This window comes from Urocampus carinirostris, chromosome 12 (genome assembly GCF_059441175.1).
Source record: "Urocampus carinirostris isolate Australia breed hairy pipefish chromosome 12, RoL_Ucar_1.0, whole genome shotgun sequence".
Taxonomy (NCBI): Eukaryota; Metazoa; Chordata; class Actinopteri; order Syngnathiformes; family Syngnathidae; genus Urocampus; species Urocampus carinirostris.
Genome location: NC_142360.1, coordinates 32,098,664 through 32,115,853, shown reverse-complemented (window position 1 = coordinate 32,115,853; position 17,190 = coordinate 32,098,664). Strand labels below are relative to the sequence as shown.

The 17,190-nt window shown below is 39.1% G+C and overlaps 1 protein-coding gene across 1 annotated transcript in view; it reads left to right on the top strand.

Annotated features, from left to right (window-relative positions):
- kdr (kinase insert domain receptor (a type III receptor tyrosine kinase)) overlaps positions 1-10,603 on the top strand; it is a 36,629-nt gene extending 26,026 nt beyond the window's left edge. The window contains exons 18-30 of the mRNA XM_088349183.1: positions 1,303-1,407; positions 1,472-1,585; positions 1,680-1,768; positions 1,837-1,975; positions 2,045-2,136; positions 2,213-2,335; positions 2,742-2,853; positions 3,539-3,638; positions 3,712-3,817; positions 3,915-4,024; positions 4,113-4,185; positions 4,387-4,460; positions 6,302-10,603. Of these exons, the coding sequence (XP_088205309.1) occupies positions 1,303-1,407; positions 1,472-1,585; positions 1,680-1,768; positions 1,837-1,975; positions 2,045-2,136; positions 2,213-2,335; positions 2,742-2,853; positions 3,539-3,638; positions 3,712-3,817; positions 3,915-4,024; positions 4,113-4,185; positions 4,387-4,460; positions 6,302-6,527 (1,463 nt within the window). The 3' untranslated portion in view covers positions 6,528-10,603. The remainder of the gene's footprint in view (positions 1-1,302; positions 1,408-1,471; positions 1,586-1,679; positions 1,769-1,836; positions 1,976-2,044; positions 2,137-2,212; positions 2,336-2,741; positions 2,854-3,538; positions 3,639-3,711; positions 3,818-3,914; positions 4,025-4,112; positions 4,186-4,386; positions 4,461-6,301) is intronic.
- The last annotated feature ends 6,587 nt before the right edge of the window (positions 10,604-17,190 follow it).

The window sequence follows — 17,190 nt, the reverse complement described above, 5'->3', positions numbered from 1 at the left end:
GGCCCTGCCCACTTAATGGTGTTAATCCAGAACATGGTGCTAATTTCCTTGATTATCTGTCAACCCAAATTTAACTGGCATTGTAACCAATGTTCCCTCTAATTTTCCACGGGTCTGAGCGTTCACACAAAGTCGGTGAGCAACGCTTGAAACAACAGTGAGCAACCATAATCCCAAGTGTGGCAACTAAGTCATTATCAAACATGTCCAAAACTTGACATCAAGTTACATTTTGCTGAGTTTCCGGCAATGCAAAATTATTTTTCTCTTTTGAATGAATTGACTCATGTACTATTGCAAAGGTTGTACGGCCTACAAAAGTCGTTTGTTCTTACAATTCTTTCACAAGATATCGATTTATTTTTATTTCCTGACATATTTTGTCGCATAATATTAACATTTTTGGGGGCTTATTTAGTCGGTTGCAAGATACAGAACTGTACTTAATCACATTTTTTAGTGGAAGTACAATGTTGGCAACAAGATACACTAGATATAATTGGAAATTATTTGAATGCAATACAAACTTTTTCTTCTTTTTTCCGTGTTTTTTTCTACTTTTTTAAAAAATTCCTTTAGAAAAAATCTCATCGTGTTTATTTTTTCCGAGCTGTTACTTTTTTCTTTTTGTTCTTTATTTACTTTTTTCCTACATTTCTTTCTTTTCTTTTTTTCTGGCTTTTTTCAAAATTTTTCTTTCTTTTTTTCTCTTCCTTTTGTTTCTTTTTTTCCTCAGCTTTTCACCACTTTTTCATTTTGGTATTTTTTTCTTTTTTGTTCTATTCCCCCATTCCTTTAAGTCATTTTGTGCATAATTTTACATAATATTTGGTCATGTCGGGATTAAAGAAGCAAAAACAACCTGAAAGAGCTTGTTCTTTTAAGTGAGCCGAGCCGAAGAAGCCGGTTCTCGACAAACTCTACTAAACTTTACTCAACTTCGTTCTACTTTGACTCGACTTCAAAATACCGCATTTAGGACACAATGTCAGGGGAACCCGTGTATTTTTACCTTCATGCACTGTAACTTTGACTTAAGTCGCTTCTTAATGAATAATTTTGAGCCCTCATTTTTGTGCGCTGGCTAGATTTTCTTGTGCGCTAAGGTTGTGCGAGCAGTGCGCGATTGCGCACGCGCGCAGCTTAGAGGGAACACTGATTGTAACTGCTTTCAGTTACTTTAGAACGTCGCACCATTTTACAAAGTCAAATAAACTGGCAAAACCACTGATGTTTTCTATGGTTGACCAAAAAACAAATGATTTGGTTCAATATCTGAGATCCCATTTTTTATGTTTGAAGGCGATCCGCTAGGACGGGGCGCGTTCGGCCAGGTTGTGGAAGCCGCCGCTTTCGGCATCGAGAAGACAGCCACCTGCACTACGGTTGCTGTAAAGATGCTTAAAGGTGAGTTGTACCTCATGCTATGTTCTTCACTCTAGTAGTAACTAATCAAACATTGATTGGGCAGAGGGAGCCACATCCAGTGAGTACCGAGCTTTGATGTCTGAGTTAAAGATCCTCATCCATATCGGACATCACTTAAATGTTGTCAACCTTTTGGGGGCCTGTACTAAGCCTGGGGGTGAGTGTTTGATTACTAGTGAGCTGAAAATGGCATAAATATCACGGTGAAAAATGTTCAATATGAATCCTGTTGATTAATCATGTTACTTTAGGCCCTTTAATGGTAATCGTGGAGTACTGCAAACATGGGAACCTCTCCAGCTACTTGAAGAGCAAACGTGGAGAATACAGTCCGTACAAGGTAGATGGATCCAACATGGCACAGGGAAGGAACTAGAAAATTCATAATCTTTATTCTGTGGTTCTCAGAGGAAGAGACCAGACAGCCATAGGTGGACATATGTGGAAGAAGACGTAAGTGAAAGAGATCTAGGGAAGGTTGCCCAGCTTGACATCTGCACAGGGACGGCAGACAGAACTTCAGGCAGCCCTTCCAACACACAAGATGGTATGTGGTTCTGGTTTGATCTTCAACCATATGGATTTTGTCAATCCTGACACCTATCCTGCAAAGCAGAGAGCACAGACGAGGACCTCCTGACCATGGAGGACCTGATTTGTTACAGTTTCCAGGTGGCCAAAGGCATGGAGTTCCTTTCCTCTCGCAAGGTAAATTTGTTTCAGCATATGGGCATCGACACAAATTCCGTCGAAAACCAAACTAACTGTATCCATGCATATTTAGTGCATCCACAGAGATCTGGCTGCTAGGAACATCCTGCTCTCCGAGAACAACGTGGTAAAGATATGCGACTTTGGTTTGGCAAGGGACGTCTACAAGGACCCTGACTACGTCCGCAAGGGAGATGTGAGGTTCTTCGTTGGTTACTCGCACCAGAGAGTGGGCGATACAGAAAAATATCCTGGAAAAGTTACAAAGACAAACTAAAAGTTTTCTGCTCTTGATTTTTCCCCCCTTCAATATCCCCCTGGAGTGGTCATATATAGCCCTTGGGCGATACATCCCCCCATTCAAAAACCTCCATCTTAAAGTATTTACCATTCCAAAAATGAAAAGTATAAAACTAGTTGCTAGCTAGAACCAAAGGTAGCTAGCATTAAGTGCTGGTTTTGTAGACAATTTTGTTTGTACCTTTTTTGTTATTGTATGTTTTAAGGTTAAAAAAAAGCCTTGTCTTGAAAAAGTCATGAAAACTTGTAACAGTACTCACACCACTGCAAAACACATGAAAATTGACATGTTTTCCCTACAGGCACGGCTCCCTTTGAAGTGGATGGCTCCTGAAACCATCTTTGACAGGGTCTACACCACTCAAAGTGATGTCTGGTCTTTTGGGGTCCTTCTCTGGGAGATCTTTTCACTGGGTACATCTTATTCAGACACGTTACCCAAAGACAAGAACTGTTTATCTTGATTATCTTAAAATAAACAAATGATTTGCATGTTACCTTTGAAATCAATGCATGAGATAGCTTTGCATACATACGAGGATTTCAGATTTTAAAAATGTTTTCCGCTATCATTCCTTCCCTTTAAAATTGGCATGCAAGAGGTACAACAGTCTTGACTATTGCAGAATCACAGATTTGTGATCTTATTTGGAGACCGCCTAAATTAGTGATTGTACTGGACTGTCTTTGAAAATTACAATATTGTATCAGTAACATTTATTTTCTGTAAGGCAATTGAAAAAAAACAACAACAAATGCCCAAAATTCTGGATTCATTACAATTCCACAAAAATATTGCAAGACCTTCGTTATTTTGATAATGCTGAATATGATGATGCTGCTAGTATACCTTTTCATAAATTTTCAACATTTTAAGATGGCATATCAGAGTTTTTGCCATTATCAGCAATATTAAAGCAATGAAAGATTTGCAATATTTCAGTTGACTTGTAGTGATCAAGAATATATAGCTGACAAATATTTTATATTGTGACACAAACCAACCATGCGGAAGCTTGCTACCAAACAGAAAAAACCTTGATAAGATATCATTTTATTGGTAATACTGCTGGGAATAAAACCTTTCTGTCATCTTTAGGAGCGTCACCCTATCCGGGCGTAAATATCGATGAAACCTTCTGCCGGAGGCTCAAAGAAGGCACCAGGATGAGACCACCAGAGTATGCCACCTCAGAAATGTGAGTGACAAGGAAATTTGCGAGTTTCCGTCTACTGCCATTCTGAGCACTTAAAAAACTCACACTTTGGCAGATACCAGACTATGTTGGACTGCTGGCTGGACCGCCCAACGGAAAGGCCCACCTTCGCCGAACTCGTGGAGCATTTAGGCAACCTGCTGCAGGCTAGCGCTCGTAAGGTATATAAACAACCTCAGCGACTTCTAAAAAAAGCCATAGCCTCCTTGTACTCAGGATTTCATTAGCTAGACTTATTTAAGGCATTCTCTGCTCCAGGATGGCAAGGACTACATCCCCTTGACACCAGGAGGCAATGTGACAGAAGAGCCCCAAAGCAGAGACAACCTGGAAGCTCAACTGCACTATGACAATGCTCTGTCTCTTGGGTATGTGTCACGCATAGTTCAAACTTCTGTTCCTCGTGATGGTAAGTGTGTTGGTCTGCTGACGTTCAGTTGTGTCTTTGGTGTTCAGGCAGGGTGAAATTAACAGCCGTAGACTCAGCGTGAAGACGTTTGAGGACGTTCCAGTGGAGCTCAGCGTCATTGTGAGTGATTGTTTATCAATCGTGCATAAATTATTGGCACAGTCTACCTGAAAAATATACGTAGACAACCATAATGTATGTTATTGCAGAAAAAGAACATTTTGATGATTGTTATGATTGAAAGAAATTTGAATTTTAGCAGAAGTTGCAATATCAAACCAAATGTGATAAGGATTAAGGGTCTCATATCTGTTTTCATAGAAGGGTCATATAGACTGCTCACCTGAGGAAGAAAAAGTTTCAAGTCCACAGCTCTTAACGACTCCCAACTTGAGGTAATTCTTCCCATTCACGTACTACAACACATCTCCAAAATCATTAAAAAAATAATAATCAAGTCAAAATATTCCCCCAAAACAGTTACAATGTAAAGTATAATCTGGAATATTAAATAGTAAAAAAAATGTAAAAAATAAATAAAGACATGCTCGGTTGGAATATTGCAATCGTATTAGAAAAACTATTTTAAATTACATTTTGATACAACAAGAAAAAAGTTCTAGTGTGACGTTATTTTCAGAAGTAATGCAAATGCATTAACATTAAGAGAAAGAAATTGCAAAAGAATATAAAGGAATAAATCAAACTACGGAGACTCAATGTGAACAAAATGCATAGTTTTATTTCGGAATTTTTTTGCCCAGCATTTTTGAGAGTTTTGGGTAAACGTAGCACAAAGATGACATTCAATTATGCCAACTCCCTTTATGTGAGGCTCATGTTTGGTTGACCTATGATTATCTAAAAAAATGCAGGTTTGTTTGAGTTTATGTGTTATTGTTTATCACTTAAATCAATGCTTTTTAATGAATTGTGTTGGGTTTTTTACCACTAGGAAGCGTAAAATGATATATAAACTGTCCTATTAAAACTACTGTCACAAAATAACACAGAGTCGTCTCAGGGTATCTTGATTATCCTCATGCCTTTTGGAGAAACGTATGGACTGATGAGTCTAAAATTGAACTTTTTGGAAGGTGTGCAGACTGTTACATCTGGTGTAAAACGGCATAGCATTTTGACAAAAAGAACATGATTCCAAATAATCGTGTGAAGCATGGTGGTGGCAGCGTGAAGGTCTGGGGCTGCATTGCTGCCTCAGGACCCAACAACTTGCTGCAGTGGATGGAGTAATGAAACCAGGTGTTTACCAGAAGATGCCGAAGGAGAACGTCCGGCCATCTGTTCATACCCTCAACTCAAGCGCATCTGGATCACGCAGCAGAATAGCAATCGGAAACACACCAGCAAGTCCACCTTTGAATGGCTTAAAAAATTGAAGGTTCAGTAGTGGTTAAGTCCAAGCCTGGATTTAGATCCTATTTAGATGGTGCGTTGTGGTGCTAGAAAATCTTCCAAAATTCATTAAAAACTTTGCAAAGAAGAAAGAGCCTAAATTCATCCAGAGCAATGTAACAGACTCATTAACAATTATCATAAACGTAAGTGGCCCAACTGGCTATTAGGTTCAGGGGGCAATCTCTTTATCAGATAGGAACCTAATAAATTGAATCAACATTTTGAACTGCAATTTGTATTTCTTTGGGTTGTGTCTGTGAGGTTTTAAAATTGTTTTGATGATCTGAAATGGTTGTGAGGGATAATTATGCAAAAAACATAAACCAGGAAGGAGTGAAATACTTTTTCACGGGACTGCATACATGTCAACCTGTACGTTTCTGCCGTACAAAGTACGTTTATTATGCATTTTAAGACGTGTACGAAGTACAAGAAAATCTGTACGGAAAAACGCAAATCTGTCAATTATGGGTACCATCCGGTAAACACCGACTATCACGGAACGGCAAATCAATCAAGTCAAACGAGTTCGCCGCGGTACCCTCTATCTCGGTATCGTTTTTTTTGTTGCAAACGAAGTGAGCGGTTTAATGCTACTGTGCGCATGCGTCTGCCGCCTGTGGATTTCCCATCATGCATCATTCGGGGAAAAAAAAAAAAGGGTGTAAGATTATTTTGTATTTTGCAAGGGAAAATATGACAGTTTGTACGGGCATGGAGCCGTGGAGGTTGACAGGTATGGGACTGTATGTGAGACTATTATGAACACTGTGATTGGTTGATTAACAGCCTGTAAAATTGTTTCCCAACCCAACAGTCAGCTCCTGCGCTCCAAAAGCAAAGAGTCGCTAGCGTCCGAGTCCTCCAACCAAACGAGCGGCTACCAGTCGGGCTACCACTCGGACGATGCCGAGGGTCCCATCTACGCCAATGAAGAGGCCATCGCCAAGCATAGCATGCTGCTGAAAAAGCAAAAGCTGCCTCCTGCGCCCCCAGTGCCTAAATACGGGCCAGAGATTCGTTACAGCACGCCTCCTGTCTGACCCCAAAACCCTGCGGTCCTGTACAGTATTTTTGGTTGAACAATGTATAAAGCTGTTGCTGTTGGCCCCATAAATCACCCGGAAGAAAAATCAAAGGTTGAAAGACGAGAGCGCGTAAACTATGCTGGCTATCGTGTTTATTCAGCGAGCTAACGGGCGGACCGGCTTCCTGTATGACAGGAAACGCCAACGGAAATTCTGTGATCGTGGCGTCAGTGCGCTCAATGCATTGAGGTAGTTCTCTTTTCTTTGTGTACAGTTAATTATTTTTACCTGCATTACAGTATATATGCTAGCCAGAGAATTCATGTAACTAGTTTTATAAAAGATTTGGGATATCACCATTAGTAAAGTATTTGAAAAAAAGTACTGTCAATGCGGATATTTTTACCACTTCCTCATACGAATCTGTTAACAAATAAGCCTTGGAATTCGAAGTGGTGATATGCAGGGTTGGGTAGGGTTACTTTAACTTGATTACTTTCAATTACTTTTGGATTACTCCAATACCAAATATGCTAATAAAAGACAAAAGAAACTAAATATGAATAAAATTACTAAATTCTGTGCAGGCTTGGGTAGTAACGGAATACATGGAACGGCAAAAATGATGTTGCCAAGCTGTTTGGATTTATTTTCATTTTGTTTCTGTCGCATTTTATGTTAGTTTTGCCGGAGATCAAAGAGATCAAAGCCAGGAGAGAAAGCTTACCACGTGTTGTGAGTCATCATTTTTTCATATTTAGTTTATTTTGTCTTTTATTAGCATATTTGGTAATGGAGTAATCCAAAAGTAATTGAAAGTAATCTAGTTAAAGTAACCCTACCCAACCCTGGTGATATGGCAAAAATATATCCAATCTTGATTTGATCGCGATTAAAAAATGATGAGTGGAGGGGGCGAGTAGAGTGAATCCTCGTGGATGCTCGAGGTTATCTTTAATTGTAGGATGAAAATGGTGAAAGTAAAAAAAGGACTGTTTCAAAAACAGTTCAAATGCCAACCCAATCCCCCAAAAACATTAAAAAAAAATGGAAGAGTTTATTTGAGCGCTACAATAGAGACACGTACGAGGACGTGGCACAGAAGCAATTGACAGAGCTGCAATGATGATTTCAGCCTAAAAATGGCGTCAGCAAGTACAATATTTTGAATACACAGACACCACCTTTAATTTTTGGGGATCCAAAATGGGTCTTTCAATGTTTTGGGTTGTCAATCCATAGGTTATACAACAATCTTGTTTTTGAAACACGATCATTTGGCGCTTCATGATTCATACCTGTCAACCTGTACGGTTTTGCCGTCCAAAGTACGTTTTTTATGCATATAAGAAGAGTACGACGTACAAGGAAACCTGTACGGAAAAACGCAAATTTGTTGGGTACCATCCGGTATACACCGATTATCACAAAACGGCAAACCAATCAAGTTAAAGGAGTTTGCCGCGGAAGCCTCTATCTCTGTATCGTTCTTTTTGTTGCAAACGAAGCGAGCGGTTTGATGCTACTGTGCGCATGCGTCTGCCGCCTGGGGATTTCCCATCATGCATCATTCTGAAAAAAAAAATATATAAGGTGTACGATTATTTTGTATTTTGCACGGAAAAATACGACAGTTTGTACGGGCATGGGGCCGTAGAGTTTGACAGGTATGATGATTTAATATCCTATCGACAACTTCGAATTCTACCAAATTAGTATCTAAAATTGTTGTAATACTTCCAGTAATTATAGTTATCACTACTAAATTTGCAAGATCATGCTAAACTAACGTCAGTGGCAAATTGCTGCTGACTGCACTAAGCGCTAACGAGTGAAGTTTGCAGCATATTCCCATTTTGTGTATTTCTCAACTACATTTCGACTGACATGACAAAATGTTCGGAAAAACCATGTCAATCACCGTCCGTTGTCATTTCTATCGCATTTTTTCAAATGTTCTTCCGTCCACGTGGACCTGAAATGCAACGACCAGGGCGGAGAGAAACATGGTACAGTATAGTCTTTTCAACAAACTTGTCTTGTAAAGAAAGAGCGTTGAAGTCGCCCTCTCAGCAACAAAGTAGCTGACGAGTGACAAAGGCAAGCGGGGACGTAGTACTAATGTGTTTTGTCTGCAATCCAGGACAAATGCTAAGTATAGCTTGCTGTTGTATGGGGGGATGGCGAAGAATAATAGTACAGGAAAAAAAAAAATTCAAACAATTTATTGTCCTCTTTTTGTGTCTTGATCCTTTTTCTGAGTTTTACTGGTTTCATACTACAAGAAGTACACCCTTAAGTTAAATTCAGTTTATTGTGTGTTTTTTTTAACCATACATACTGTACACAACCAGATACCACATAACCTAAATCAGTGTTTCTTAACCTTTTTTGAGCCGAAACATTCTTTTTTTTCAATTAAATAATCTCGAGGAACACCCGCTTTCCCCTGGTAATCGGATTACTCGCAAACGCCCTCTATATGGGGATGTATGTTTGATACTAGTGTTGGGGATTAATCATCAAAATGTACCGTTTACCAAATTGTTCGAATTAGCTATCTGACTCCATTAACCAAACACAAACTACATTCACCCAACAATCATGCGCGCTCGTTTTTCGAGAGAAATATGATCAGGAAAGCTGACATTTGCACACGGAGGCGGATTTATTTTCCCTAACAGAAGAACTAAGTGTACTTCATCGAAGACATCCGAAGTAGTGACGTTGAAGTCTGTGCGGGAAGCCTTTTTCTGAAATCCTTTAGCTTTCTCTTATTGGTCCACGTCTTCCCGGAAGATGGCGTTTTGGCTCCTCCCATGGGCGTGCCAAGCAATTGTTTGTGCCCATCGTTCTCACAACACAGCGCCTTGATGTCTGGCTTCCTAAAAACAACACAGGCCCATTCTGCGTCAACAACGTCTGGGTGTGCTGATTGTGCTATCAGCCATACGTCCCGTCCCTGTAAACAACATCTTCCACCACTTATGCCTGCCCTGAACTTTCCCTGCTCATTGAATAAAGGAGCAGTCAGTAAATATCTATTGCATTAAATGTAATTTGTAGTCAACCGTATAAAATCCTTTATAGTCAAATGTATAAAATCCTTCACTAGTAATGTAACCGATTATTCGGATTGCTGTAAAAATCCAAATTCTCATTTCAGTTGCACTATTCCCTGTATGTAAACATAATCACTGTGTAATGTTTAGCACCATCCAGTGGTCAACTAATAATCCTAAAAAGATACTGTTCAGAAAGGTCTTACAACACAATAACGTGCGTTTTCAAATAATATCCACAGGTCTATTATATAAGATTCATATTACATGAGTTATGCAGATGATGGCGCTGATTTAAAATATGACGCTAATTTTAAGCATTCTTGTTGAACACAGTAGATTATCGCAAGCAAAGGCAAAATGTTTTTTCTCTTTTCTCAATAAAAAGCAGGAAGACATTTGTACATTACAACTTTTGGGCTGAACACCAGTGATCAGGACCAGGAGGGAAATTGAGTTGTGGGTGCCGCTTATAAAACGATACAATTAGTAATCAGGAAACTAGAATAAATATATGTGGTATTCAATCTTTTTCAAGCTGATAGATACTTTTTGTCACTTATTAGTGCAAATGGCTAACCAATTTGATATACATTTCTAAGGATAACTTGTTATAACAAGTTATTACCATTTCGTTACTATGTTATTACCGGGTTAATTATAGGAAGTAGGGTTAAATGGTCTTAGTAAACTACTAAAAAATGCCGTACAAAGTACGTTTATTATGCATTTGAAGACGTGTACGACATACAAGAAAATCTGTACGGAAAAATGCAAATTTGTCAATTATGGGTACCATCCAGGATACACCGACTATCACGAAACGGCAAATCAATTAAGTCAAACGAGTTCGAGTTGTGTAGTGAAAGGAAGTCCGTCTCTTTTTAGAGAACCGGCTTTTTCGGCTCAACTCATTAAAGAGAGCCGGCTCTCAAACTTGCTTTGATGCATTATATTACGAATGATTATGTTGTATAAAGAAGTTAAGAAAAAAAGGACGTATTAAAGGAGATCATGAAAAAAGACAGGTTTGTGGTTATCCCTTTAATCTGTATATTACCAACAATAATTTAATGCGGAATATGATAATTTGAATAAGAAAATGTATTATTCTACTTAATTATATTTGCATGTATTTTTTCCTTCTACAGTGAACGTCCAAGCTACTTCATTTTTGAACTTTTTTTATAATAAACCTCATTCATGTCGAGCAACTCAGTGTCTCTCAACAAAATGTTAATTAACAATATACATGATATAACGAAACACATGTAGAATATAACATGTTAAACTACATAAATAAACACGTTTGAGAAAAAATATGGTGTAAGGTTTTTTTTGTATTTTTTAAGGGAAAATACGACAGTTTGTAAGGGCATGAAGCCGTGGAGGTTGACAGGTATGCCAAGGGGGCACCCAGGTGCCCACAGGCCCCATGTTGGAGACCCCTGCTCTGGCGATTAAGCACACATTATAGAAAATGTGATGATTACACTTTAACTGAGCTATAATAAAAAAGTATGCAGACGGTATGTATTCATTAAACATATTGTATCTGCTCAGAACAAGAAAAGCCACAGCCAGTTTTGTGTCCAATGTAAACTGCATTGAAATGAAGAAATAATGTCAGTGTGTGAGGTGCAATAACTCTTTCTGTCCAGCAGATAGCGCTCCAGTCCATGAAACAAATGTAATACTGCTAGTGAGTCGCAAACTTCTAGAAATGAAATTGTTCCTGTGGCCCGATTTATGCCGTCATATTGCTCACATCTTGCAAGCTCTTGTGCCATTTTCTCATTTTCCTTATGCACCGTTTTCAAAATTGACTTTACATCTCCATTCTTACAGCTTATTTTGATCTAAGTACCTATTTCTTATTCTCCTCTGTAAAGAAAGGCACTCCACATTCTCCCTTTTATTTGCCTTCAGTCTCCTTGTGTCAAAAATCTTTCTCCTTGTTAAATGTCTCTCGGTGTATCCTCAAACCAACGTAACCGATTGCTTTCAGTTTGGTACTAAGTCAATTTCAAGATGAACGAGAAATGTTTTTGGGCGGCAGTGGCTCAGGAGGTAGAGCGCTCGTCTTGGGATCAAGAGATCGCAGTTCGAATCTCGGCTCCTCCGTGTTACATGTCGAAGTGTCCTTGGGTAAGACACTGAACCCCTAATGCCCCCAATAAGCAGGTTAGCGCCTTACATGGCTGCACGGCTGCTATTGGGAAATGTGAAGCACACTGTAAAGCACTTTGGGAAGTCTTGACTTGAAAAGCGCTATATAAATGCAGATCATTTTTCAAATGAAAAAAAAAACCGGGACAACTGGAGAAATAAAGAAATATATGCATTGTACAAATAATTATGGGAAACTAATAAGTGCAAAGGAGATTTAATGGGGTGCCAGTTCCTTAATTTGACTCACTGTTGTCCGTGGTTTTTGCTATTTAATGAAAATTTAATGAAGATTTAATAAAAAGAGAGGGCTTAGATATGCATTGATGTCTTCTTGCCGTATTTTGAGTTTCTACTAAAGTTTAAAGCCCTGTGTGTAATATATGACCAATAGATGGCACTGTAATGAACTAAGGTCAGGAAATAACTTTGAAAAACAAATACTAATTTTTTTTTAAGATAAAAATGAACGTTGCTATGATAGTTCAGGCGGCACGCTGGGGAGTGGTTAGCGTGTCTGCAGCACAGTTCTGAGGCCATGGGATCAAATCCAGCTACCAACCTTCCTGTGCAGAGTTTGCATGTTCTCCCCGTGCTTGCGTGGGTTTCCTCCGGGCACCCAGTTTCCTCCCACATTCCAAAAACATGCATTTCAGGTAAATTGGTCGGTCCAAATTGTCCCTATGTGTAAAAAGGGGAGTGAGTTGTCTGTCCCTGCAACTAGCTGGCAACCAGCTCAGGGTGTCCCCCGCCCATGGTCCGAAGATAGCTAGGATGGGCTCCAACACCCCCGCAACCCTACTGAGAATAAGCGGTGCAGATAATGGATGGATGGATGATAATTCAGGTATTTTTGCCTAGTATGTTTCTTTTTTTTTACTGAAATATACACACTGTCCCATTAAACTCAATAGTAACCGACGGAAACATCTAATTAAGCAATGACACATTTATCCACGTATTATATATTTTAAACTTCATTTTCATTACCAAAAAAATAATTAAATATTTGCATTTTACAAGTAATTATCAGTCATTTACTGAAACATCTAACGGATTTAACACATATTTATTTATTTATTTACTCATATTTATAAACTCCATTATAACTATTGAAAAAGTCACATTTATGACATTTATTACCATCTGTAAAATTCACATTTAAAGAATGAAAATTTGATTTGCATTTTTAAAAAGATATTAATGAATACATGCATTTTAGAAATTATTGCATGTAATTAATTAATGTCACATTGAATGACAAATTTATACAGTGGATATTTAGATAACAGAGCTAATGTGCAATATACAACACATGCATTTAATTAATTGACTTTTTTTAAATTCAATGCATAATAGATAAATGAAACATTTTATCAATTATTTCTTTTTTGCACTTCCAGTCTTCCATACTTTGTAGCACTCAAAGCACATAAATATAACAACGTCAAATATTTGGAAATGTATTTTCAGGTATGTTGCTATTTTACAGACACCGCTTAATTGTCATATTCCAATCATTTCCTGCATGATCCCACATGATCTCAACCCAATGCACTTTCCCCTCACCTCTCTGATCACATCACTGACATAACTGTGCGCTCACTTATAGACACAGACATGTATACACACACCTGCAGCTGTCAGATGTCTTGTTAAGCCGTCAGACAGCAAAAGGAGCGTGGTGGCGTGCCACTCAAGGCTTGACAAATCTAGAGATTGGAAAAAAAGATGTTTCCTAAATCCCAGAAAAAAATTAACTGTCTGTTAACGCTGGCAGATGGAGGCCTCCCAAGTGACATGCACACGAGCGTAAACTGCATTCACATACATACTGAAGGATTTTATACATTTGACTATAAGGGATTTTCTACGATTGAATACAAGTTTAATTTATTGAGTGCAATGAAGATTTTCACTGAGTGGGCTTCAGGTCACGCTGTTCCAAAAGCGGAATGTTTTGGCTGGGGAATTTTGATAACCGGACTTTGACGTGGGACGGCAGGCGATGTTTGAAGAACAAGGCCCTGATGACGTAGAAACGCTCGGTGTTGTCTCGGTTAATTCCAGACATCACGACGCTCTTCACGTTGGGGCTTTCCTGGTACGCTCATGGGAGGAGCCGGCACACCAGCTTGCGGAAAAACGTGTGCCGAGAGAAAGAAGCAGAAGTACGAGAGAGGAGGCCTGACAGAGACTCGAGCGACACTAATTCGGCTAATTCAGCCATATTCGATGGAGTTCACTTAGTTAATTTGTTTAAGAAATTGAATCTGCCCCGTGTGAAAATGCCGGTCTCTTGGTCATCTTTTCCACCAAGAAACGAGCGCGCATTGTTAGGTGAATGTAGGTTGTGTTTGGTTAATGGAGTCAAATGACTAATTCGAACAATTTGGTAAACGGTACATTTTAATATTAAATTGCTAACAATACATACAGTAATATTAGTACGCTTTCAACAATAGAGGACAGTAGATAATGGATCGTGGACAAACCAGTGCAGTTCGTTTGAGGTGGGCTACTATGGCAAATTCCAGCAGCCTGGACAAAAAAAAGTGATTTGCCAGCCTCTGCTTCAGCAATACTTGACCGGTGATAAAGGATTGCAGCCAAAATTGTGCAGTTCAATTAAAGCAAGCCAGAATGACACACTTCCTGACAAAAGCGCCTTCAATGCAATACAAGATTGGTTATAATGAATTGCGGCAAAACGATTGCAGTTCATTTTGGCGGAAATACAGACAAGAAAGAGCCGCCAGGTTTGAAAAAAGTGCTCTCTGCAGGTCCCTGCCTTAGCCCTCAGTAATAGTCGCACAGGGACAATGGATCCCGGCCACAATCGTGCATTTCATTTTGGACAAGCCAGAATGGCACACCTCCTGACAAAAGGGCCTTCCGCTGGGCCCCACTCACAGCAATATGGGAAAGATGATATTGGATCACAACCGCAAAAGTGCAGTTAAGTTAAAGTGGAAATACAGTAACAGTTAAAAAAGCTGTCAGACCTGACAAAAGTGCATTCTGTCCGCCCCCTGTTGCAGCAAACATGCGAACGGGGATAATGGGAGGTGGCTGTATGAGTGTTTAAAAAAGAGTTACCGGGCCCAATCAAAATGCTCTCTGCAGGCACCCGCAAGCAGCAATGGTATAATGGATTGTCGACAACAAAGTGCAGTTCATTTTAGAAGAGCCTTAATGGCGTGCTTCTGTGGCCCGAATTGAATGACATGTACTTTTCTGGTGCCTGCTCTCAGCAATATTCGACAGGGGATAATAAATTGCAGCCATAATCGTGCATTTCATATGGGCCAGAACGGCATGCCTCCCGACAAAAGTGTGCTGATTCCAGTTCATAGCAGTATGCGTTTGGGGATAATGGAGTGCAATTCATTTTAGACAGCAATAACGGAGTTAGCTGCTCAAGTGCAGTTCACTTTTTGGGGGACAGAACAGCACAAAAGGGCTGCCAGGCCCGACAAAAATGCACTTTTCCTGCCCTTGCTCACAGCAATACGGGATCGGGGATAATGGATCACGGAATATCTTACAACGTGCAATGCGACAAAGGCAACAAAGTACTAAGCGCAAGGTAGCAAGGGATTGCAATACATATAAAGATCTTACCATTTAAAAAACAGAAAGACAAGAACAAAAAAGCCCACATATAATAAAAATAACGAGTTATTGGATGCACATTTGTTTTATTTTCAATTCATGCCTTTTAAAAGAGACGATTTATTCAATATTTCATTTTATAAAACATTGGCGATAATGTACAGTAATTACTGGCTCGGTCCACACTACGTCAATATATTGGGCTTTACTTTCACAAGTAAAAGCAGATTGCTGGAGCCGAAAAGGATCAAATTGCAAAATAATCTCTTTGAAAGACACCTGCCCATGATTTGTAAAAATGAAACCCATGTGGTAAAAAACATGGCGTTTAACAACATTCCGACAACATTTCATTTCCATCATGAGCAAAATATGTCATTACGATTTTACATATAATGGTGTGCCGCCATAAAAACTTTAAGATAGTGTATATTATTTGACCACCAGGTAGATAGATAGATAGATAGATAGATAGATAGATAGATAGATAGATAGATAGATAGATAGATAGATAGATAGATAGATAGATAGATAGATAGATAGATAGATAGATAGATAGATAGATAGATAGATAGATAGATAGATAGATACTTTATTCATCCCCGAAGGGAAATTCACATTTCCAGCAGCATCCCTGAGCTGAGAACAGTACAATAATAAAGCCAAAAGAATACAATATACAAATACCCAGTGTGACGTGCAAATGTCCACTGTAGCGTGTTAAATAGAGTAACTAAATAGTGCTACACAGAATACATATTGCAGTAAGATTCCGTAATATCCAATGTAGGTGGTGTGGTTTAATGTGGGCCTTTACTCTGCCGGGTGGAGTTAAAGAGCCTCATGGCATCCGTAGTACAAGACAGTGACAGCAGTCTGTCGCTGAAACTGCTCTTCTGTCTGGAGATAATGCTGTGTAGTGGATGCGATGGATTGTCCATGATTGACCTCAGCTTTTTCAGTGCTCGTCTCTCAGCTACTGTTGTTAGGCTGTCCAGCTCTTTGCCCACAACAGAGCTCGCTTTCCTAGCCAGTTTATTGAGACGAGAGGCATCCTTCTTCTTGACGCTGCCTCCCCAACACGCTGCCGCATAGAAGAGGGCGCTTGCCACTACTGTCTCATGTGTAATGCAACCAAGCAGAAGTGCTAAAATGCACAAAAAAGAACACAGTGTGGAGATATACAGTGACCAAAACGCACCATTTTACCTCTTTTCTTTTCTTTTTCTTTTTGCGTACCCGTAACAGTGAGATGGCAGACAATTATGTCAGCTCCCTCTAAGTTAGGCTCATGTCATGAAAAAAATAAATACTGATTTCTTGATCTACGAGTATTTTTTTTAAATGCATGTTTTGATGATAGAGCATGTATTTTTTCTTATTATTTAAATCAAGGTTTTTTTATTTACCAATACGGAGGGTTATATGATACTTACCGTCCCTTTAAAATAGGACTCAAGAGATAATTTCCTCCCCTGGAATCATCACTGCCCTAGACTAGCACACAAGATTGTGAAAAAAAAATCTTGTCCATATGTGTAAAAATCATAATCACATCTCTTATCCCTATCGCTAAATGATCCACACTGTCACTTTACAAACAATGCTTACTTGTCAACCAAAGCCAACTGCTCCCCCATTAATGATTAGAATTCCCCGTAATAAGCAATAATAAACCTTACTAACACAACATGGTTCCTATTTACTCACAGCAAGACAGACTATATAGAATACCGCGACAATATCAGCAAATTACGACGTTGTCGTCTGTTGCAAATGACCGAAATGATGTGGAATATGGCTGAAATAGTCAAGACAAGATCAGTCCAACC